At 36.8% G+C, this 24720-nt stretch overlaps 1 protein-coding gene and 1 long non-coding RNA gene across 4 annotated transcripts in view; one reads left to right on the forward strand and one right to left on the reverse strand.

Annotated features, from left to right (window-relative positions):
• The window catches only part of IL15 (interleukin 15), a 67876-nt gene that overhangs the window by 25219 nt on the left and 17937 nt on the right, over positions 1–24720 (reverse strand). For all 3 annotated transcript variants that reach the window (XM_050330620.1, XM_050330622.1, XM_050330623.1), the window contains 5 exons: positions 16871–16911; positions 9984–10087; positions 9516–9597; positions 9017–9058; positions 7307–7450 (listed from right to left, as the gene is read on the reverse strand). In XM_050330620.1, coding sequence (XP_050186577.1) covers positions 7307–7450; positions 9017–9058; positions 9516–9597; positions 9984–10087; positions 16871–16894 — 396 coding nt within the window. In that variant the 5' untranslated portion in view covers positions 16895–16911. The remainder of the gene's footprint in view (positions 1–7306; positions 7451–9016; positions 9059–9515; positions 9598–9983; positions 10088–16870; positions 16912–24720) is intronic.
• On the forward strand, positions 5698–16776 carry LOC126647996 (uncharacterized). The gene is made up of 4 exons (XR_007630687.1): positions 5698–5759; positions 12382–12527; positions 13399–13529; positions 16628–16776. It is a non-coding gene; the product is annotated as an uncharacterized LOC126647996 (long non-coding RNA).

The raw sequence follows: 24720 nt of genomic DNA on the forward strand, positions 1-24720 counted from the left end.
CCTTGAGTTGGCCATGGTTTGCAGGCTTGGAAGATGTAGGTAACAGTTTAGTGAGAGTAGTCACAGATATCTGAGTGTGTAAATTCCAAGTCTTATCAACTTTAATATTCAGTGGTTACAATGACTTTAAGGACTAGAGGAAAAAACCTCCAACTTTCTATTCCACTTCACTGCCTTCTTGTGACTCCTTGCAGCAAATTTGTCAGCAGTGCTATCATTTTTTTCATCTCCCTTTATGTCACTGCAGCTTTAAAATATTCCTTGATTTCTGGCACTAGATGCAGACTCATTAATTTGTGTGGCCAACCACAAATAAGCTGTGCTGTGCCCGCTGGCCCTGGGGCCAAGGAATAATTCCTCACCCTTTCTTTGTGTCTGTACAGGCATAGATGCCTCTGATAAAGTCACGAGAACATGAGTTTGTAATTTTTATTTTAAGGGCAGCTTGCCCAGAAGAAAATTACCTATATGAACACCATGTTCTCTGATAGTCTCACCTCTGTCATTGCCATTCTACTTGGTTGATAATGGGACTTCTAGAAGCTCTTCAGCAGAGAGACAGAAATTAAAACTTCTCAAGAGCTGTTTCCAAAGAGCCATTGGCTGTTGATGTCCTTTTCCTGTGCATTGAGGAAGACAAGGCACAATTTCCATAGCTTGGCCTTACTGTCAGCCACCAAATGACTGAGATCCTGTACAAGCACGTATCTGGATAAACTTATGGCCCACTTGCTGACACAATTGATGCCTGTTTTGTGGAACTTTATCTGTTTAAGATTCCTTCACCAGTGCTGAAACAAGTCATAGACTACCCAGTGTTATCAGTGCTTTCAGAAGATCCCAGAAGATCATGATGGGAAAAAAAGGGGAGATTAAACTGACAAAAATTCCCCCTTTGTGTCTTTAAGCCAATGGTTAACATCTGTGTGTTACATGTTATAGCTGGAGAACTTAAAACTTACGAACAACTTCAGAAATTCAATGAATTCTGTCTAAGTTTTCCCAGGTAAATCTTCATAATTTATTAGTGGCATAAAATACTAGAGGATGAGGTCCTAAAAAGGAATTATGTGGCGTGATAAAACTACAGTACAGCCAAGGGATTTTGGTTAAGTTATCTTATCCAAATGACTGATATCTACTGCTAGGAAGATTGTCTAGGGTAAAATAAAGCTCAGCCACTGTCCTGCAGTAGGAAGTATAAGAGAGAGAAATGTTGTCTAAGGACTTCAGTTAAAAATTTAAAATATGAAATGATGCATGAAAGCAGGAAGCTTGTTACAGAAAAAAAAAATGGTGCAGAATTTATTCATAAAGATCTAATTTTCTTTGAATTAGTTGTAGCAAGCTTGCCAAAGGAACAACCAAAGGAAATATAGAGTAATGTCTCATTTGTTATCTCATGGCTAATAGAAAAAAAGGAAGATTCTTGGAAAATGTGATGTAAAAGTCACGATTAAGGTTAATGAGGGGAAGACATTCCCAGCTGTCATAATGGATTATGATTAACACCTGCTATGCAGTATTGCTGCCTCAGAGGATTGGGGAGGTCCATGTTCTAACTGAATAAACTGATTTGAATGTGTTGACATTGACCAATAGCATGGTCGGGCTTCTCAGTGCTCCAGTGAAAAGGGGAGATTCTATCAATCGTGAGAAATATTAAAATTTTTTTCTTTTAAGAGAGAAAATTTTGGCTCATTGGGAAACTAATGGCTCAAAAGATCCCAAGCTGGGATTACTAATATGTTCTGTATTACTACAAGACTATAGATTTCATGGTAAGTGAAGTAAGTATGTGAGTCTTAGAAGAGCTGGGAAGGGTCACTTTCAAATGGAATGATTTTACCTGTGTAAAATCACAGTTTTACCTGTGGTACAGAGAACACCCTGCTCCAATTAATGCTAGCATTGTTTGTGGCATATTCTAATGCCATAAGAATATTTTAAATTTCTTTTAAATTGTCTTTTGTCATTTTAATGAGGTCTGTTTGTAAATGGTCACTGACATGCAATACTTCACTTTGAAAAGCCCAGTGCAGTTGCTTCCTGAAAGGCATTAGATAAACAAAGCTGCAAACTGATGGCTTCTGTTCATCTCACAATGAAATACTGTGTTTGGGTCTGATGAAGTTTCCTTCAGCACTGCATTTTAAAATTTGATTTTGAGAAAGCATCTTGACATATAAAAAGTTAGTTGCAGTCCCTTGTATACCTTAACTAAAACTTGTGAAAAAAGGGGCACTAGAAACTGGTCTGTATATAGTGAAGTGGAAAGCCCTGAGGAATACTGAGTCTCACTAGGAAAAGAAAAAAAGGGGCAAAGTTTGTATGACTGAGGACTTTATGGAATTACAGTCTGGAGGTGAAATCATGCTGTTGTTTTTTCTTGCCTAGGGAATTCAAATACAATGAGAGACTAGCTGTGTTTCAAGATAAATCTTTAGTAAATAGTTAGATTAAGAAATTTGACGGAACTGTGGAGACATCCCACTGGAGTATAAACCCATTTATGTTCCCTATGAAAATCAGATTTTGAAGGAACAGGATGAAAGATTCAATCCTTTTCTTAGCTGACATAGCATTAGAGTCAGAGTTGATAGGAACTCTGTCATGATACATTCCTGTTGGACACATGTTTTTACAAAGGCACTTTAATAAATTTGTTGAGGATGAAGGCATTTACCTCAATTCCTTTATTCTGGTCACGAGAACATTTTTAAAGGTTATGTCTCATACCTTAGATAACTCCTGATATTTCTTCAGCTGCTTCCCTCCCTATTCACCATCTACCTGAGATTTTAGCAAAGTCAGTCACCATTCACCTCTGAAAAATCTGATTCAGACTCACAAGGAAGAGAACCAGTATAAGATATTAATTTGTATGTTAAAGTTAAAATAAACTTTTTTAGCTTTTGGTATTTCCCAAGAAATTTCCAAGAAAACCGCCTACTTTCTGTTTATGTTGTAATTTCATTCTTTTTTCCCTCCTGTATGTTTTTAACTTTTTAGAGATAGTGAGCTGCTTATGCCACAGAAAAGTCAGTCATTTAAACCAATGTTTCATTCTTTATTGTATTGCCCCACCTTCTCTCCTATTTTTACAAAGCTGGTTGGCTTGACTTGACCAGTACCACATATAATCATGTAAAAGAGGGTGAGGTTTTGAAAAATATTTTTGTCTTTATTTAAAGTTTTGATTATTGTCTTCATTAGGCCATTTGATAAGGAAAGGCCCCCAGCTACTTCACTGCAGTCCAAGAATTCCATTGTTTATATTTTCCTCAAAACAGTGAAGCTCCCAACAAGAGAGGTAGCTGCACTTCAGAAGTTTCCTTTTTTCCAATTAGTGACTCTGGCTTTCACAAAGTTCTCCTCTCTACATGAACTAGTGTCAGTGAGAATAAGAAGAAGCCACTCATGCCATCACTCAAGACAAATCACCTGTTTCTGCCTGTGCAAAACAGCCCATCAGTTACAGACATGGAGAACTATATTGGCCTGCACTTTGCTTGCTCCTTCCCGTGATTGCTGGCTTCTCACTGAAAGCATCTTGCCCATTAAAATAGCATCTCCTTGGTTAGAGAAGGGACAAATGGACCACTGCTTCTGGGTAGTGACTATTACAGACTTATATGTATAAATTTACACCTGTAAGTTTACATATCTTAAATTACAGACTTCCATATGTAAATGCCTAAGAAGGGCCACTCAGGGTGTAAAAGCTTACTTTGGGTATCAGAGAAGAACGCTCCTTTATAGTATGCATCGGTGAAAATGCCACATTGCTAGCTTAATTAAAGCACTGTATAAACTTAGCCAGAAATTAAACTGATTTAAAAAATTGTTGGGAAACTGTCAGTTGGTACTTTTAAGGTCCAAATGTCTACTAGGGAAATGAAGTGGATAATTCATACTGGGCCCTGTAATCATGACCGACAGTTGGACTTTGCAGTAACTGAAACTGAATGATCATGCAGTGTATTGATCACGATCCAGTGTAGATGGACTGCTTAAAAGAAAATCTGGACTCCTTCATTTCAGCCTAGACTGGTTAAATTACTTCCTGTGTTTTAAGAGGGAGGCATTATGGCTAATAGTCTTCATATAAATATACCGATGTTGATCCAGAACTGACTTAAAACTGTGAGGATTTTAAAACCTCTGTGAAATCATCTGAACAATACCTGATCAACAGGAGCTTAAATATATGGGACCCACTAGAGACAGCACTGTATTGATGAGCAACCCATATTTATCTTCAGAGTCCAATAAAACGTCAAGGAGGTAGAGGATGTCAGACACCACCTGATACTTGCACGTCAGACACCACCTGCCAAGTGCTATTTGGATTATCTTGTTAAGATAAAGACAGAAATATGGATACTAAATACTAGGAAAGGAAAAGTGGACTTTAAATAATCGCAAAGTCAGGAACACAGAATTATGCAGTCCAAAGCATCTGTGTCAAAATGTAGTTATTTTCCATTCTGTAAATAGAAACACTCTGCTGTGAGTCACCTTAGTCCCAAACTGAGTTGGATTAATTAGAGAAAATACAGTATTAATCTTTCTCTTAGCATTTGCCCAGAGCAGTTGGAAAATATTAGCTAGTATATGCCACACAAATGACTAGACCTTGTGTAGAAGAAACGCCTCCTTCAACCCAGGGATATTTACTTCCAAAGTAGGCACCTTGGCTTAGTTTTTACTGTTCTGCCTATTCTGCCTGCAGTACTAAAAAGTCAGATCAGATGCATCCATGTCTTAGTCATACTGAAACTTTTCCTCTGGGATATATGTGAATTCCTTCAGTGAAAAAACACCAAAACCAACCTGGCATTAATTTACTCCATCTTTTATACCAATCAGATAATTTATTATAACCACAGGATTCAGGAGGTAGTAAAGCTTTCAGTTGGCTGCTTAGCTCTCAGGAAAAAGTAAGCCCAAGGAGAAAGGCTGGAGAGCTAGATTAGCAAATGGCCTTTTTTCATCCTAGGATATGCATCTGGAACAGGTGGAAGTGAAATGAAGAAACAGGGATATGGCCAGTGTCCAACACAAAGTAGCTAACAGAGGGCAAGCTGAGTGGTCACAAAGTTAGCAATGTTCTTATGGAAAGACAAATTCACAGTATTTAACCTGCTTGCCACTGGTGAATGATTTTATGAAAAACAAAATAAAATTAAGCAGGTGATTGATTTTCACAACAGTCAAGGTAAAGAAAACTCTGAGCAAAGCAACTATTTGTTTCTCCCATCATAAGTATACTGCTGATCTGTGTCTGAAGCTCTCTTAAAGCTAGAAATAAGGAAAATCCCTTTACCTTTTTGATTAAAGACCAAAGTTTTAACTTGGTATTACCTTGCCTGTGCATGTGACATTAGGGAAGAGAAAATCATATTCAATGCATAACACAGTTAAGGAAAAATTTAAGAGGTAGGACCAGTTTACTTCATCCAAGCCACGTAATAAACACTTCTTTTGTTGATGTTCTATGGTGGTAAATAATTTATTTCTTCTGTGATACCCCTTTGGGTGATTAATCTTCATATCTATGTGCTTATGAATTTACCGATCTGTTTGTCTGTAAGTCCCCTGGAAGATGACATCCCATGTGCTCACATTTATGTTCTTTCTCTTGCAGTTTACTGGAGATTCATCTGCTCAGAGTGCTAAAGATTGACTGTTGGGAGTAACCTAAAAATAAGAGAGTACCAGGCAGTGTATTTGATGAGATTGAGACTTCCTTCCTGGTAAGTGGACAGCTGAATGACTCAGCCATTTATCAAATGAAGATGGAGAGAAATGGAGGTGCCTGGGGGAAAGAATTACTTATTATGGATAGCAATTGGTACGACATGGATATGAATCATGAAGAAAGCAGTTAGTTTAGAAAGAGGTGAAAGAAGGCTCTGCCACATTTCAGAAATACCAGAGGACAGGTGACTGCATTGAATCTTAGAAATACAGTTATCATGATTTCCAATTACTGGTCAAAAGTGATTCCTGTCTTTAAAGTTCCTTTCCCACAAGGAGACCAAAGCTACAAACTCTTACTACGTAGGAAAGATTTCTACCACCTAGAATTTAATTTTGTTTCTAAGTGTGTAAGACACTTGGTCACCTCCTTGATTTAGAGAATGAAATCTTGGTCACCTCCTTGATTTAGAGAACAAAATTAACACTGTTTTGGTTGAAATTTAGATTGAAATCTTTGGTAATTGCTAAAGGAACTGTAGTCATTATCATAATAACTCAGGTAGTGTCAGTGTCAGAGGTAATAAATGAAGTAACAAAGATGCTGTCCTTGGACAGAGGAACCAAGCACCAGGTTTAGCTTCTGTGAGAAGACTGAAGAAAAATTTGAATACCCTTAAACCACCATTGTACAAAAGGAGGAAAAGGCAAGGAAAAATCTTTAAATAAATATCCTAATTTTTGACTTGGAATTCTTTTGTAGAACAAGTAACTTATAGAACAAGAAACTGGTCTTTCAGGTTTTCTACCTGAAAACCACAGTAGAAATAAATATATCAAGAGATAGCAATGAGTATTGTAAATTATGTTCTTTTTCCAGTTTATTGTTGGTGATAATCTAATATCTCTGAGAATGTTCATGGAAGAATCTTGTTTCTCAGCTTGTGTCTTTTGGTCAGTGTTTGCAGTCCCTCTGTATAACCTTTACAAAATTCTGTATAAATTCTGTAAAACCTTTTTCTTCATATTCTTCACATTCTTTGCATTTTGCTGATGTTGTGGAATTCAACTGAAAAACAAAGCGCAATAGTAAAGCAGGATACTGATCTATTGATTCTGATAGAGAATTAAGTTTTTTCTCCTGTCTTTGTGGATAATTCCAATGCAGATAATGGCTACAGAAAACACTGGTGGTGCTTATGGTCTGTGCAGTTCTTGGCTTACTTTCTGAATAGGATCAGCTTTCAAAGATACCTCACTTCAGTGAGAGACGCAAATGAGTGTCCCTTGGAAAATTAGGATACTTCTCTGCATGTGTCTAACCATATCTGACTTCAGGTACCAAAGTTAGAAACTGTTAATTATACATTCAAACATCCTGACATACTCGTGCATGCACAAAAGTATCTACTTTGATGGGAACCCTGAAAGCGTTTTTTTTTTTAGAAAAATTCTGCTTTTTCATTATTACCCATACAGGTTGCTGGATCTCATTTCTTTTCACCTGCACCATTTCACTTCTTATAAAACAGAAAAGGTATTTCTGCTACTGAAGAGACATTTTACATTTGCCTTTTTTCCACAGACTCTTAGTGCTACTTACCTTTTTATTTCCTAAGCTTGCATTTCCATTTTTCCATATGTTCACTACATCCTGCGTTTCACTACAATTTTTGATACGACATTCCTGAATAATCACTTCTGTCTCTAGGAAAAAGCATCTCATTACAGGTTCTTGGCATTCTTCCTGAAAAAAAATGCAGTTGTAATAGTTTTATGAATAAGAAGGAATAAGTGACTGTAGGACATAATTTATGATATAATTTATGATATAAGTAAGATACCATTTAAAAGTACAATCAGCCTGGAAGTGGTTGAGTTTTACTTACTAAACATCTTTTCTTATTATTCAAATACTTTTAAATATCAGCAGAGATGGGCTGTGAGACCTAAAAACAAAAAGGCCAGCAAGTTTGCTAAGATGAGTGAAATGTAGTGTTTTAGAGAAGAATATAGGAAAATAATTAATTAGGATAGGAATCTGGGATATAATTAAATGTAGTGGAATTAAATTAGTATTATTATTAATAGCTTTAACACTTTCATTCAGAGATCTGAATTCAGAATGGGTAGGGGAGAAGAGGAACTAGATATTACCTGTATTTCACAAATTAAAGAAAAAGAAGCAGAGGTGCTAATTTCTCCATCAAGTCAACGATAAAGCCAAGAATAAGTCCCAGGTTGTTTGTCTGACTTCCATATCATACTGTCCCACTGCAAGAAAATCTTCCTGACATTACTAGGTATTACATCAGCCATTTTAATGGATTAACCTCTCTGGCTCGGTTCAATTAAGAGAATGCGTGTGCAGGTGTGGACAAGTGTGTTTTGTGAGCTTTTTCCATGTCATGTACAGACACATCAGGTTTTGTGTTTTCTCAGGCTTGCCAGTTCCACCGAAGACATCAATACTGCACTCTGCAAGCACCCTGAGACTATTCTGTGCTGAGATAGTCATTCCATCATTTCTAGGATAACCTTCCTCTTTGTGGAAAAAAAAAAATCCTGTCTAGGATATCCGTACTCTTGAACTTCAGGATCCACGGATTGTCTGTATTTGGCACAGTCTGAGTGGGAATGTTTATGTTGTCAGGAAAGCAATGTCTCAGGAGCAGGCTACTATCACAGCAATGAAGCCAGCCAATTGTACCAGGGTTATGCCAAAGGTGACTGCTAGGAGTGGAGGAATGGTTGGCTTCATTTTCTTGGTGGGATTCATGTGTCCCACGGAGTGCAAAGTGAGCTCCACAGCAACAGATTGTGAAAAATTCTCTTCAGCAATGAATTTATAGATACTGCATTTTTTTTGTCACTTTTTTTCCCTCCCTAAATTGCAAATGAATACCAACATTCTTTTAGCAATGTTTGCTTGGAGAAAATAGTTTTCGATCACAGAATCACTGAACGACTTGGGGTGGAAGAGAGCTTAAAGATGCTCTAGTTCCAACCCCACTCTATGCACAGGGACTCCTTCTTGTAGACCAAGTTTGTCAAAGCCCCATCCAACATGGCCTTGATCATCCCTTTCAATTATTTAATTTTAATAGCAGGTGATTCAATAAAAGTAGTCAATACCTGCTTACATAATATATCATAAGTACTTTAATTATCAGAACTGTTTATTCAAAGGTGAATTATTTGATTTTAGAAACTTTTATCAAATTAGACCAAGACTCTTTTAGGAGAAAGTTGCTAGTAAAGAGATGGAGCCCCCATATTAGAGCAGTTGTGGTCAAATTCAAAGTTTACTTACATCCTCATCTGTGTTTGCAGTATATAAACTGACATCAATATCCTAAAAGAAAAAACAAGAGTTGGGATTAGGAGCATTAGCTAACACATTTAGAGATAATCAAGCTTACTCTTCAATACACAGATTAGCTACCAAGTTCAAAGGCCAAATCCAGCCAGGTCTTAAAGTCAGCCAGTAACCTGCAGAATGGGCTTCACTGTGAGGGAGACCCTCAGAACTAAGTCCCACAATATTATGTCTGAAGGGGCTAACTCTCAAGCCCACTGTCCCTTTTCTTAGGAAAAGTGCTGAAGAAAATAATATTTAATGCTGGAGTCTGCAGTATTTGGTCAATTCCAATTTCCTTTAACCCTCTGTTTCCACCCATGAAACAGCATTGTACAAATACCATCTCTTTCCCTGCTCCCTCACACTGACTCTTCTTAGCTGAGTGCAGTGCTACATATTTAATTGTCTTCACCTGTGATTATATGAAATGCTGACCTTTTTAAGAACTTACTTTGGATGTCTTGATCTTCTCCAAATCTTTCAGAACTTCTGCCCACTTGCAATGACCTGCTTCTGTCTTTGGTACATAAGCACTAGAACAGAAGAAAAAGTGATCATTAGGCTAAGCAGTAGGTATATACAAGGTTTATGCTGAAAAAAAGAGTCAGAAATTATAAGATATTATAGACACATTGTTTACATGTATATATATATATGATTAATATGTGGGGCACTGTATAGATGCATAAAACTGTCACACACTGTATAAACAGTCAATGTGGGGTTTTTTTTTAAAGGCCAGATTTACAGAACTTAATGCAAGAGAAAGGTTCAATTACTTAACATAACATACCTAAAATTCTTTTAAAGTATACAAATAGAATTCCAAATCCACTCTCTAAAGTGACTGGAGACAAGTAACAGCTGCAATAGTAAAAATATGTATTTACTGTCTAATTAACGTCGACTTTGTAGTTACCATAAGATGATTAGTCCCATCCCATTCTTTAAAAGGCAAAAGAAATGGCTGTTCAGAAGAAGATACAGCTGATACTGCAGACAAATATTTTTCAGGTGTATTTTCTGAAAGACACAACCAAGGTGATACCTTGTCACAATCTGATTGCACAGAATTTTGCTTTAGTACTGACTTAATTAACCAATTTGCCAAGACATCCAATCAAGGCAGGACTACCTGTTGTGTGTAGCAGGAAAGACCAGCAGATTTGTATCTTGCAGAAGTATATAATCACTTTACAAAACAGTTGGTAGAAAAACAGATGCTGAAGGCACACTGTGAAAACCTGAACTCATCCTGAGCTCCCTATTTATTTATCTGTTCATACTGCAAGCTGCAATTTAATGCAGAGACAATATTAAAGAGCTTTTGTTTTGATTACAATCTTTCCCCTGGCTACCTTTTGTCACCCAAATTCAGTTAGTTACCTACAACCAGAACATTAACTACAGTATTGTGGTTGCATATATCAAAAACTATGCATCAAATGCTATAGTTACGTGTATAAATGTTAAATATAATATTTAGAGTATATACTACTTTACATAGTGTATGTCTGTCTAATCATAGAATCACAAAATATTCTGATTGGGAAGGGACCGATCAGGATCATCAAGTCCAGCTCCTGGCCCTGGGCAGGACACCCAAGAGTCACACCATGTGACTTAGAGTATTGTCCAAATGCTTATTGAACTCTGTCAGGCTTGGTGCTGTGACCACTTCCCTGAGGAGCTTTTCCAGTCCTGTGGGTGAAAAACTTTTTCCTGATATCCAACCTAAACCTCCCCTGGCTCAGCTTCATGTTGCTTCCTTGAGTCCTTTCTCTGGTCACAAGAGTGAAGAGGTCAGTGCCTGCCTCTCCTCTTAGCCTCATGAGGAAGTTGAAGACCATAATGAGGTCTCCCCTCACTCTCCTCTTCTCCAGGCTTAGCAGACCAAATGACCTCAGCCACTCCTCTTACAACTTCCCCTCAGGGCCCATCATCCTCTTCATTGCCCTCCTTTGGACACTCTCTAATGGCTTAATATCTTTTTTATATCGTGGCACCCGAAACTGCACACAATATTCAAGGTGAGACCGCCCAAGTGCAGAGCAGAGCAGGACAATCCCCTCCCTCAGCCGGCTGGCAATGCTTTGCCTGATGCCCCCCAGGACATGGTTGGCCCTCCTGGCTGCCAGGGCACTGCTGACTCATATTCAACTTGCCGTCAACCAGGATCCCCAGGTCCCTTTCCATGGCACTGCTTTCCAGCCTCTCATTCCCCAGTCTGTCAGTACATCCAGGGTTGCCCCATTCCAGGTACAGAATCCAGCAGTTCCCCTTGTTGAACTTCATGTGGTTGGTGATTGCCTAGTCCCCTAATTTATCAGGGTCTCTCTGCAGGGCCTCTGCCCTCAAGGGAGTCAAGCAGCTGCTCCCAACTTAGTGTTGCTGGTAAACTTACTTAGTATTCATCTGAGTCCTGCATCCAGGTCATTAATGAGTAAGTTGAAGAGAACTGGGCTGAGGATGGGGCCCTGCAGAACCCCACTAGTGACAGGTCGCCGGTCTGATGTTACCCCTTTCAGTGTAACTCTCTGTGCCCAACCTGCGAGCCAGCTGCTTACCCATCACGTAACATGGTTATCCACCTGTGTGCTGGACATTTTGTCCAGGAGGATACTGTGAGAGACAGTATCAAAAACTTTGCTGAAGCCCAAAAAGATAATATCTACTGGCTTTACTAGATCAACTAGGTGGATTATCCTGTTGTATAAGGAAATCAGGTTTGATAAGCAGGACTTCCCCCTCATGAAGTCATGCTGACTGTGACCGATGACTGCATTGTCCGCCAGGCATTTTTTAATACTCCCCAGAATAATCTTTTCCATGATTTTCCCAGAGAAAGTGAGACTGGCAAGCCTGTAGTTTCTGGGGTCCTTCTTCTTGCCTGTCTTGAAAATTGCCAGCTTCCCGTCAGCCAGAACATCTCCAGATTCCCAAGACCACTTGAAAAATCACTGAGGCTTTGTGATGACATCAGTAGCTCTTTTGAGGATTCTCAGATGAAGCCTGTCTGTCCCCATAGGTTTGTAGGGATCCTGATGGAACAGTAGATCACTCACAGTTTCAAGGTCAGCTTAGAGTTGATAATTCTCACAGTCATGGTCCTCCAGCTCAGGGCACTGAGACCCCTTGGTCCATCATCATATTGAAGACAGAGGCAAAGAAAGCATTAAACATCTCTGCTTTGTCTCTGTCTCTGTTTGTGAGGTGACCATCCTCAATCTGCAATGGGTTGATGTTATTTCTATACCGCCTACTGCCCTTAATATATTTGAAAAAACTTTTTGTATTGTCCCCCACATTTCTGGTAGCTTCAACTCCAGTTGAGCTTCGGCTGAACAAATTTTCTCCTGACAGTGGCAAGCAACGTCTCTGAATTATTCCTATGTCACCTAAGCTGGCTTCCACTGGGCACATACCTTCATCATCTTACTTGCAGAAGAAGATCTCTGTTCAGGTAAGACAGCCTTCTGCCTTATTTGCTTGACTTGTGACATTTGGGAATTGCCTGATCTGTGCCCTTAGGAAGTGTTTAAAAAGTGTCCAGCCCTGATGGACTCCAATACCTGCAAACACATTTTCCCAGGGTAATTTTCTACTGGGTAGCGATGCATTTACGAATTTTGTCAAGGGTGTCTGGCAACTGGAAATAAGGAGGAGTTGTGAGCCATGTGTTCACCATCAGGAAACATTTCCCTGTGCACAGCCTGGTAACCTTTGTGCCAAAGTCACGAGCCCTTTGATTTAAGCTGATATAGTTCCTTCAGAGATCTAGGTTAATTATCTGCAGCAGTACAGTGCTTTTGATCCAAGATTTTAATTCTTATCATACATGCAATACTTTTAACTGACTCAAATGACATTCCTTTAGCAGTAATTTATTTACAAACTTGCAAGTAAATATTTAAAAATGGGTCAGAGAACATAACATAACAAAACAAAACAAACCACTGTGCAGTGGTAAAAATTTCCAAATGGGAGATTAATCCATAAACTGTCAGGATTCCAGCTAACTTGCTGAAAGCCACCTTAATAAAGCAAAGCCAGGAGAGTAATAATTATCTGTGTCACAGGGGACTTCTGAAGAGTATTTGTAACAAATATTTCCTGCTCTCTTAGGTGGAGAGTTCTTTAAATACTTTGCAATTATTTTGTTTCTAAACCCCAAAGATACAGCTAAAATAGCATAATAACCTAATCATACATAAATGTCTACATTCTGTAAAGGAAAGCAGTGTCAGACCCTTTTATCCCCTTTATTTGTCCAAAATCTGTTAAATAAGAACTATGTAAATGAACTCTGATAATCTAAGTTTCTATCTGGACAGAGCAAACAGCATCTCATCCATCTTCTGAACAAACTCAGTACAGAGGGTGCTGTGTTATTAGCAGCCAAAGTAGGCCTCAAAGAAAGGCTCAACCTGTCCCTGTTTCCACCACAAATGGAAATTTAAAATATGTAAGTATTAAACCCAAAATGTTAAGTATATATAAATGTTTATTGTCCAAATGCATAGGAATCCAGTGGAAAAGAAATATTAACTGCTTGGCTCCAGTCAAAAGAGCTAAATCATTTTGTTACAGTATGACAGAAAGGCTTTAACCTTTTCACAGGCTTGGTCTCAAATTCTTATGTTATTTCTTTTGGTTTTGGGGTTTAATTTGTTTGTTTATTTTTGTTAAATATGCATACTAACTTCTTTGTTTAAATACGTCAATCCTTAGAAAATATCCTATTTTTGTTGGGGGTTTTGTTTGTTTTTTTATTATTATTATTTCATTAAAGATCAAAAGTAGCCTTATGGGAAAATTCCAAATAAATGTAAAGAAATTTTAAATCTGTTTGGTGGATATAGATGAAGAACAGACATTTTAATCCCATGTTTTATCCAAATTATTTAAAGTGTATTAGAAACATTTTACAATAGCTAAACATTTTTATCACTCCACAAGCCAGTTTTTATCAAATGAGATCAGGTGACAACAAATTAAACTATGAAAGACTTATGATGGGTCCTTAAGCATCTACCAGCTTCCTGATTTATAATTAGTGTTATGGGGCCTTTTCAAAACGGTGATTCGAGAGGAAGTTCCAGTCCAAAAGCATTGTCAAATTTATGCTGTAGAACAAAGTGTTCAAGGTGAGGAAAATAATATATTATAATACCAACTGAATAATGGGCCAGGGTTATCATTAGTTTGTCATTTGTTTTCTATTTTTAATAATTGTTCACTGTGGTGACACTGGAACACTGTGTTCTTGATGATCAATGTCACTGTCTACATCTTTGGTTTTCTTAAATATGTCAGATACCTATTTTACTGTAATAAAATAACTGCTAATGCAAAATAAATGCATAGTTTTTAGAAGTAATAGAAAACTTGTGCTGATGGTAAAAGGTGTGAAAAATATACAAAATGCATACTCTGAAGGGTCCTTACTTTTTTCATAGGGAAAGAGGCTCTTAATGTTCACTAGATCACCCAACACATTCTTTTCAATTCAGGGCCATTTTCCACTTGAATTTCTTAATTATTTCATCTGAACTATTATTCAACAATAAGCACTGTTAGCTTATTTGGAAGCTTTGACAAATTATTCTCCTGCCTTGAACACACAATGCTATAATGTCTGGTTTTAATTTCTGACGCTGTTTAATCATTAACCAATTCCTCTCTGTCTTGCTTATGTCTCTGATACCCTTGTGAACATTGAACAAGGGAGGAGCTCATATTTACGTACATAAATGGTTCTATTTGTAGCTTGTATCCTGATAACCTCCTACTTTAAGGATTAAAACCTTTTAAGTGAATATATGCTTTCAAAAAATCAATTATGATATACACAATAAGCTTTGTAAAAGGAATGCTGGTTTTTAATAATGAAATTTAAATTAAGCATGTTAAGAGCAGTTACCAATGAGTGATGTCTAAGATACAGTAGTACTGTTTTCTTTTTAAAGAAGCAAACAAACATATAATGACAACAATTTTCTTTAACAAGTCTGAAACAGTCAATGATTTTGCTGGTTTGGCTGCCACAGAAACAATAACCTACATTAGTCAAAAGAAATTATTCATAACTCTTTAAGTTACATATGAAGTACTGAAAGCTAAAGTTACGTGGTTTTGCCTATATAAGTCTAAATTTCTTTATTAATATTTGCTTATAAATTTCTCAGTGAATCCTTGAGATGTGATATTCATAAGCAAGCAAGTTTATTTCCTGACTGTGCAAGTTGGTATTATAAGCAAAAGTCTGCTATTATTTTCTCCTTATTTTTTCATTCTTTATTTATATCTTTATTCCTCATCTGCTTTATTGTTCTTGAAAACAAGTGACCAGAAGCATATGATATACTCAGATCTCATGAATCATTTAGAAAGTAATGATAATATTTTCAGTTTCTATGGGAAATAGGGAAATGCCTGCTGCCAGTGTTTCCTTCATGACTGTATCACACCAATGGCTCCTACTTCAATGTGTTCCCGTGCAAGGGTTTTATGTCCTCTTCTTTCAGAATCCTGGAATGTCCTAAGAATTTTTCACTACTTGCAGAAAACTCTCACCATCAAAAAAAAAAAAAAAAATTCCAAAATCCTGAAGTCTAAACTTCCTACTTTTTGTTTATGTTCAAATTTTCCCTAAGTTCTTGACCTCTTGCACACAGCTCTTTTTCTTGATCAGCCCTTTTTCCCTTAGCCTCTGGGCTTTTTGGCTAGAAATGATGCTGACAGAAGTCCCTAGTCCTTACATTCCTTGCTCCTGAGAGCAAATCAGCCTTCTCAGACTGCTCTCTCTTGTAACAACATGTTTTCCCATTTCTTATCTTCATTCTGTCGTACAATAGACTTCTTGTAAATTATTTATCCTACTTTAGTCAGTCTCGTCTTCTGCCCTGTTCCACAAATGTGTCCTCAGCACTTTCTCTTTGGCTTCTTGAGCAACAAAGTAATGTAAATCTTCTTTTCTCTGTTACTGCTGCAAATTTCCTAACAAAATCATACCATCTCCTCCAGCTCTTTCAAGCCCTCGGACACTTTATTGAGCAGCACCTCAGGCATTAAGTAGGTTTTTTTAAATCCATATTCAAATACTGTCTACATCATTCAGAGCTGAGTTTTACACCCTTTCATTTGCCTTGTTTCTGCAACTCTTTTTCAGTGTCTCCTTTGCCACAATAATTATAGCCTCCTTTAGAGAACTCTGCCTCCTCCCCCAACAAAAATCTCATCCTGTGACTCTTGTTCTACTGTTCTCTCTTGTCTCCCCTGATTAAATGTTCTGTCCTCTTGTTCTAGTGCAATTCCCTTCAAGGGGACAAAGTGCCAAGTAGCTGCACAACTACAGTACTGCATCTATTTAGTGTTGTGTATTCTGCATAATATTGGAGCTCTTTCTCTACACTTAGAATCATAGACAACACTTTAAATTATGTCAGAATCTATAAGACTGGGGAGAAAATCAGATGTTTTTCCCATTTGTGTCCTAGTCTTGTAACAAAAGAACTTCATTCTTTAAAAAAAAAAACAAAACACCTTTTTTTTTTTTTTCAGGAGAGAAGCCATGAAGAGTAAAGATTTCATAAACTAATGGAAGTGACTAAAAGAGGAATGGACCCCATAAAGAAAGCAATACTTCTGAACTAGATAGATGTTTCCATATTAAGCCCTTAAATAAGTAATTTTGAAATCAAATTTTCATGGATCACAAGTAAGTTTTAGAGGAAAGGCATATTCTTAGTGCCTTGTCATGGAGTAAATGCTGGAAAACACTGAAAGTCAAAAGAGCATACTCACTGAAGGATCTCTCTGCTCTGTCATTCCTATGTTCCTCTAGTCTGTTTAAAGAAAACAACCAAAGTGAAACAAAAAAAAAAAACAACCAAACTTGAATATGAATTAGTGTCAGAATGTAATTATTCACATCAGATAGAATTCAGAGAAAAGACAGAAAACCACATTAATGTACTCTGAGACAATAAGAAACTCTGTAGCAGGTACAGAGGAACAACCTCTAAAGGTACGTAGGTACAGCTCTCTAGACAAACTTTGAGAGTAATTTCATTTGCATATCAGAAATTTTTGTATCAACAGAAAAAAGTAATATTAGTAATATTTACTTATGAAGAGATCTAGTACCAGGGCCGTAAATTATTTACCAATTTCTAGAGACTAGTCCCATCTATCAAAGAAACATATTTTACATCTCTGGTAACTTATGAATACCATTTGATGCCACAACTATTAAAAAGTTGCTTCTTTGCTATCATGATGCCTGGACCCATCATGATTCCACAGCCATTGTAGTTCCTCTTCTCCCTCCCCACTAATCTTTGCATAGAAGCCCAGGAAATCAGCTCTCAAGCTCCACCAGGTGTTACCAGCAGCCCTCCTCCTCAAGGTTTGAAGGCAAAGAGTGGGCTTTCTGTCTAGCTTGTACTTACTGATCGAGAAAGGAAGTCAGTGGCTGAATGCTTGTCTGGATGAGAGCCAAACCACACCTTAGACTGTTATGTCTTCAAGCTTTTATGTCCTAAAGCTAAAGTGCTTTCTTAGAAGTTTTGTATTTAGATAGAGTTGGGCTGGTTAAAGATTTTTTTCAGCATTTAAACTGGGCATTCTTTAAACATGATTCCCATTTGGTTATTCTCCTCCTCCTTCTCCTCCTCCTCCCCCCCTCCTCCCCCGAAATACAAGCTTTCCTTGTTTTTATTGTACAGTGGTGACTCTCTTGTGGAGAACTCTCCTAAAAAGCTTATTCTGCTTGTATTAGTGTTGACCTTCAAAAATGTTATTCTCAGTAATCAGCATGGCGAGAAACTCTCAGTTTTAATCAGGTTTTGCATTTATATGTTCTTGGTTTGCTTAAGTACTTGTTGATTTGCTTTGACAGTTCTCCGGTAGGACTTCCTTCTCCTGTGTGCTCTTGCTAATTGGCATTTATGCCAGAGTAAAGTTTGCAATGCCTGTTTGAAAATTTTGCCAAAAGGTCACAGAGTCATTGCTATTCCACTCAATACCTTAAACATCAGAATTTGAAATGTAAGAAGTTGAATATTTCCTTTGACCTTTTTTTGGTTTGTTTTTGTTGTTTTTTTTTTTTCAAAGCATGTTTGAGGCCCAGTGCCTTATGAAGATGTGTCCTACACTCGGCTATAGACCTGAGAGGAAGTTTGTCCCTGGAGCAAAGAAAGATTTTATACCCTTCCAAAGAAATTTACAGTCATAGTAGCAGTGTAAAACAACAGAAGTGCTGCAATACTTAGGGGTTAATATTGCTAGCTGAATAGAAGTATGAACATTACTAATTAAGAGCCTTCCTTTTAGTCTGTCCTGCTTTCACTAATTTGAAAGTCACAATCTCATAGAAATAAAACAACACTTGATGACCACAGGCCTCTTCCATCAATAGCTCTGCTTGAAATAGGGGTGACAGGTCCCTGTTTATACAACTGAGATTCCAAGACATCAAACACGTTGCTCACCCCTTGCCTGTCTGTTCAGGATCTCTCTTAAGCAATATTTCCCAGATGGCAAAATCCAGCCAGCAAAGAAAGCTTCTTTCTCTTTACATCCTCCCATGTAATGTCAGTCATTTCAAGGTATCAACCACTCCTTAAACTGTGAAAGATCAACTTAATGTTGTCTTGATGCAAGGATACATGATATTAATGCTAGATTAGCTTGGCAAACACTGTGATTGACATAAAGAAGCCCCAAGTTTTGCTAGTGGCAAAATTAATTTAACTCAAATACATAGTATTTGTAATACATTTGTAAAGAACAAGTATATAGCAAGAAACTCACTTGTAGGACACAGATGGTTAGATTTGACCATTTATTCCCCAGGCAACACCCCTCAGGATGCAATATGCAATAATTAGTTAAAAGGCCTTTCAGAATAAACTTTCCCAGATAAATAAGCAGTAGGAATAACAGGAGCTTCGAAATGTAAAGGACATTAATAAGACACAAAAAATAGAGCCAGAATTACTCAGTGCTGAATATTGTTCTACAAAATGTGGCCCAATCTATATATATATGCTGTAAGGCACTCCCTGTAAATATTATTTGTGGTATATTTATCATAGCAACAAACATCCAACAGGGAATGAAAACATGATTTCTGTGCCTTTAGTGGTAGGATGTTAACATTTAAAACAGTATCCAACATGGAAACTTAAACAGCAAAATACTGTCATACTGATGCACAGAAGTTGGAAATTCTGAGATCACAAAAATAGTTGTCATGGGAGCAACTGCTGAACAAATAATATCTCAGCCTTAGGAAAAGACTCAACTAAAGACTGTGAATGATACAATATGCTACCAGAGGTCTCTAACACACACAGAACACAACAGAAGACTAAAAATAGACAATGCAGTTCTCAAAATGGTAAAGTAAGGCAAAATTTTCAAAGTTTTTTTAAAGGAAAATTATGATACATGACCCTCTCTTACAGCTATACTTTTACTGGAATTTACTGGATCCTGAAGTAAAGAGGTAGAATGTAGTTTGAAGCACTGTAATTTTTCTCATGCTTTTAATCCTATTTAAAGAGCAGAATGAAATCCTAATGTGTGTCAATTGCCATAGTTTTACTGAAACCAATCAAGTTATTTTGATTTCCAAAATTTTTGAGAATTTGACCAAAGTGTTAACCATGGAAAAACAGATTTATTGAACAACCGAGGAAAGCAGCACACAAGCTGTTGTAAACAGACCAATAGGCAGAAAAAAACTAGAATCATGATTCTAAGAAAGAAGAACAAAATATCTCTACTGCAGATTTATGTCATATAGGATACGTATAAAAAAAGGGAAAAAATTGGAAAAAAAATTAATTCTGCTTTATGTTACCCTAAATCACTTATAAATAATGATGCAGTAGACTTAAAACAATAGCAATCGTCCTTAGTCTCTTGAGTTTGAATACAGGAGAAGTGATTACTGGAAAAACTCTAGTGTGTGTGTGCTACACAAACCTTCCACTTTCATGTAAATTTTGAATGTATTTTTGTGGAATGTAGCCATTATGAGATTGCACACTGAACCACTTTTTTTCATGCAAGCGCTGAGTGCCATACAGTACTTGTCACTCTTTGAAGTTTCTTCTATCTATTCATATGGATGATGGTTTTCCTTCATTTCTTGGCAGCCAAACCCAAACTGAACAGAAGACTGGAAGAGGTTGTGTGTTTTTAAAATAACGAGAACTAATGCAGTCAAAAGCGTAAGTGGTAGTCAAAGTTCCTAACTGTGCAGCACAGCACTCATCCAGAAAACTTTAAATTTTCTTTCAGAAGGGGTAAGGTGACTCTATGACTGAGAACATTCACTTAGATAAAAGTATTTTTAAAAAAGACTGAAGAAAGTACTTTATGGGGATGTTAAAAATAACTGTATCTTAAAATAATTGGCAGTACTGCGAAGAGTAAATAATTCCCTGGGTGCCTTTATATTATAAAGCTGTGTAGACCAATATTATTGAAACAGAGGAAGTGCTTGGGTAAAAGAGTTAGCACTGTAGGATTGCTAACTTTATTTAACACACAAGTTGTCAAGCCAATAGCAACTCACTGCATTGACAGTAACTGAGAGGTTATAAATGATTATGATATGCTCATATAAGAGGCAAGATAAACTGTAAGAGATGAAATGCATATTGTAAGTTTAATCCATGACCACATTGCAAAAAGCCAATCAGTTCTATTAAATGTGTATATATGTGTACAAATATCATTGACAGAATTATGAGTAGTCTGGGTAAGTAAAAGAAACATTTGGGGAGATAATGTAGTCTGCCAGAAAAATTCATACTTCTTACAAATTGGAAAGTGCATATCTTCAGATCAACATCAATAATGAAAAGAATTAGTCTCATTTCAAATCAGACTGCTTTCAGGATCTCCCACTGAAATAAATGCCTGATTCAGCTATAGGTAACTGCCACATCCATATTGTGGTAAGGCATAAGAGGATGGTAAGATAAAGATGAGGTTTCCCCACGGTATTTTTTTTCAAGTAAGATTTTCATCACATTTGAATGGTGAAGCTGGAAATCAGCAAAGGAGAATTCATATAAAGTTTGTCAGATCTGGGGCTAGTGTTTTCAAGTTTATAACTTTAGCCTCTTTTCCCTTGCTGTTTATCAGCACAGATAAGTATTTGCTTTTTAATCAATTCTTTAGAATTTTACATAAAAATTTCTTCTACGTAAATACATTTCAATTTTTGACAGGCGCTGTTGAGTTCTAAACGTAAAATATGAAAGAAAGTAATTTTAAAATGGAAAATGTTACATTAATTTGGCCCCTTCCTAATGTAATTTTCTGAAGAGCACTGCTTTTACAAGCCTGTACAACCTAAGGTAACATACCTTTCTTTTTTTAGGTCAGCTTGAGTTTTCTAAAAGTCATAATGTCACTATCTTGAATAAACATACGTGTTATTTTCAGACATTACAATGGAGCAAATGCTGGCATTTACCCTTTTCCTGAACAAAGTCGTTTATGTCTTTCTGGTTTTGATCTATTTATTTTTGTTTCAGTTCACCAGGCACTGTGAGAACATTTTGTTCATTTGCAATAGCTATTTCAAAACTGAGCAATCTAGCTGAGAAAAAGAAAACAAACTTCCTTCTCTCTTCATTTTAAACTATGAATTTAAAAAAGCATGGAAGAGCTCTATCATTTACTAATTCTAAATACCTGGAACAATGTAACAAACTTTCAAAATTCCTTTTTAGACCAAGGCAGGAATGTACAGAATTCATAGCAAAACTGCATCCCATAGACCCCAGTTTGTGGTCAGCTGGAGGAAAGATAGATACCATTTTATTCTATTGGTTTCAGTAAGAGTGAGGCATTTCTACTACTCAAATGCCTAGCATATTTTTCCTAAGGGTGCTCCTCCAAAAAATCTAAGGGATACTGAGCAAAAAGAATTACCTATTACTTTGAGAATGCTCCTTTTTTCCTGCTATGTCAGAAATAGTTTAGCTCGTCACATTTAACTCACACAAAACAAGATTCATTCTTTGATTGTGAAGCTTCTGTTTATCTTGCTGAGAGTGGCAGTCAAATTATCTATTAGTTTCTTATTAAAAATTGTCACATATGCACTGCACATAAACTGCGTTATTGTCATTATAAGTCATTCATCTTTAGCTGGATGAAAACTACTAGAAAACTACTTTGTCCTCACTATGACCTGTGTATCCTGAAATTGCACACAGCTTAAAATGAGACCTGAAATATTCATATATCATTTAAATTATGCAAAATAATCTACAAGCAACCATAAAATCTTATGAATCTGAGAGATAGTTATATGAGGGCAGGAGATGAGTGGAGGTTTTGTCCTTAAAAAAAAAAAAAGAAAGAAAGAAAAAAAAAAGAAAAAAGGAAAGACTGAAAAAAAGAAGGAATTATTTCAAAAGAAGAACATGAGAAAAGATAAATTAAATGTTAGAAATGAGAGCTAGACTTTGTGTGTTCTGATTGTCTAGAGAGAATACAAATGGTAAGAGCAGGTACCTATAACAGAATTTTCAACTGGATTTTTGCCCATGCTCCTGAATGCCAGTGTATATTTTCAGGTAAACAACCATCCTGCTCCTTGGAAGTTAAATTACTTTCTCCTCTGGGTTCACACAGTGGAATTGTTCTTGAGAGACTGGTTACTAAACCATTTAGAATTTCAGTGGCACCCAAGCCAGCTTTCCATTGTCTTGAGACAGTGCATTGGTTTATTGAGCAATATCATATTATTAATGTCACAGACTAGAAGAGGCTTCTGGGAGTACCATTTTCCTTTCTAAAACTAAATGTCTTTTTTTTTTTTTTTAAAGATCTTTACCTAGTCCCTAAGACTTCTAGAGAGGAGTCTTCAACATTCTGAGGGAGCTATTTGCCTCTTAATACATATGCCACTGCATTTCACAGCTCTTGTAGTAACATCACTTGGACTCTTCTTAAAATGGAAAAGGACATGAAAAAGAAGAAGAAAGACCTTCAAAGACATCTATGGCCTTTTGCCTCTGAGAGGGGAACTGCTGGAGTCCAACCTTGCTACTAGTTGAATCAACTGTTTTCTGCAGACTAAACAAAAATTTAGTCCTAATTTATTAGGTACTATGAGGATTTTTTTTTTAAAGACTGGTAGCTAAAATGGCCAATCTCAGGATAAAATGGCCTCATACTCTCCCAGCAACAACCAAAACCTGAGTGTTACCAACATTATTCTCAGCCTAAGTCCAAAACACAGAACTGTTCCAGACATGAGGAAGAAAATGAACTCTGTCCCAGTCAGAAGGATAGGAAGACAGAAATTTGAATCTAAAATGCCATAGTGCACCTCCCAAGGTAAGCAGGCAATTTTACCTGCAAATCAACAACAGATGGAATGAGAAATATTGTGACTGATTTGTATGTTTTCGGACTTAATAATGTTGACATATTATTTTATTGTCTCTCCTTTGCATTAGTATCATGATGTAAAATGAAATTCACATCAATTACTAGAGAAAAGTTTAAAATCAGGCCTCTTTAGTAACAGAGAGTTGTATCTTAGAAGGACTAAATCCACCAAAATATGCTGGGAAAGCTTAAGATCAGCCAAATTGCAGCATAGCCTCTCGGCATTCTGAACAGAATCAAGAGAGCAGGAAAATGGTGCCAGTCTCTAACTGTGTGGAATTGGATAATGAGGTGAGAAACATCTCTTTTGTATGAAACAAAATGAGCGTAAGTCCAGGCTCAAAGCCACAGTCCATTACATAATACTGTTAATGAAAAAAAAAAAAAAAAAAAAAAAAAAAGGTAAAATCATGTAGTTATCCACATAGTTTGTGTAGGAAATGGGAAGTCATTATTTGTATGTAGCTAGGTATTTCTGGGGAACACGACTGGTTAAAGGAGAAAAATTGCAGAGTAATTAGGGACACAGAAGAGTACAAATCATGCAAACCAAAGTTCTCTGCTGAAAAGTTTGCTTGAAGGTGAGACAAGGAGACGTGAAGAAAGACATACTTAGGATTCAAGAGAGAGGGAAAATACTTACCCACATAAGAATTTAGCCAAGACATAAAGGCTAACAATTCTACTTTTTAAAGCCTATTGTGAGACATAAATGGTCTGGTGCATTGTGTTGTGTTGCACTAGAAACAATTACTTTCATAGCAGCCTGTGCTTTATGGGTTTAGTTGGAAGTTGTCTGATGCACAGATCAGAGAACTGACTGCTAATATCTGCATGACAAATATATTTTTAATATATAGCTATACTTTCTTTTATCACTAACAGAATTCATAGAAGTAACTGTTATTTCCATAGCTATTTGCCTTAAATCAGTACAAACAAATGGTCTTTTCCTCCCCCCACAGCCACCCTCCTCTCCCCCAGGATATCTGTTAGAAACTACAGGGGGTAGTAAGTCCAACTAAATCCCACGTTCCTTCTAAAAAGACTTGATGAATCACCTATCTTGAGATGAAGTGAAACTTCTAGATTGTATTTAGGGAGGGAGTTTTTTTTAATCTTAAAAAAACGAGCGTGCTAATACACTTCCACTTGAAGCTGCTTTCACTTAAAAGTGAGTTGCCACGCTGACATTTTTGTCTTTCCTCCAGAAAAAAAAGAGCTGT

This window comes from Myiozetetes cayanensis, unplaced genomic scaffold, assembly GCF_022539395.1.
Source record: "Myiozetetes cayanensis isolate MyiCay16 unplaced genomic scaffold, myiCay2020 scf42, whole genome shotgun sequence".
NCBI lineage: Eukaryota > Metazoa > Chordata > Aves > Passeriformes > Tyrannidae > Myiozetetes > Myiozetetes cayanensis.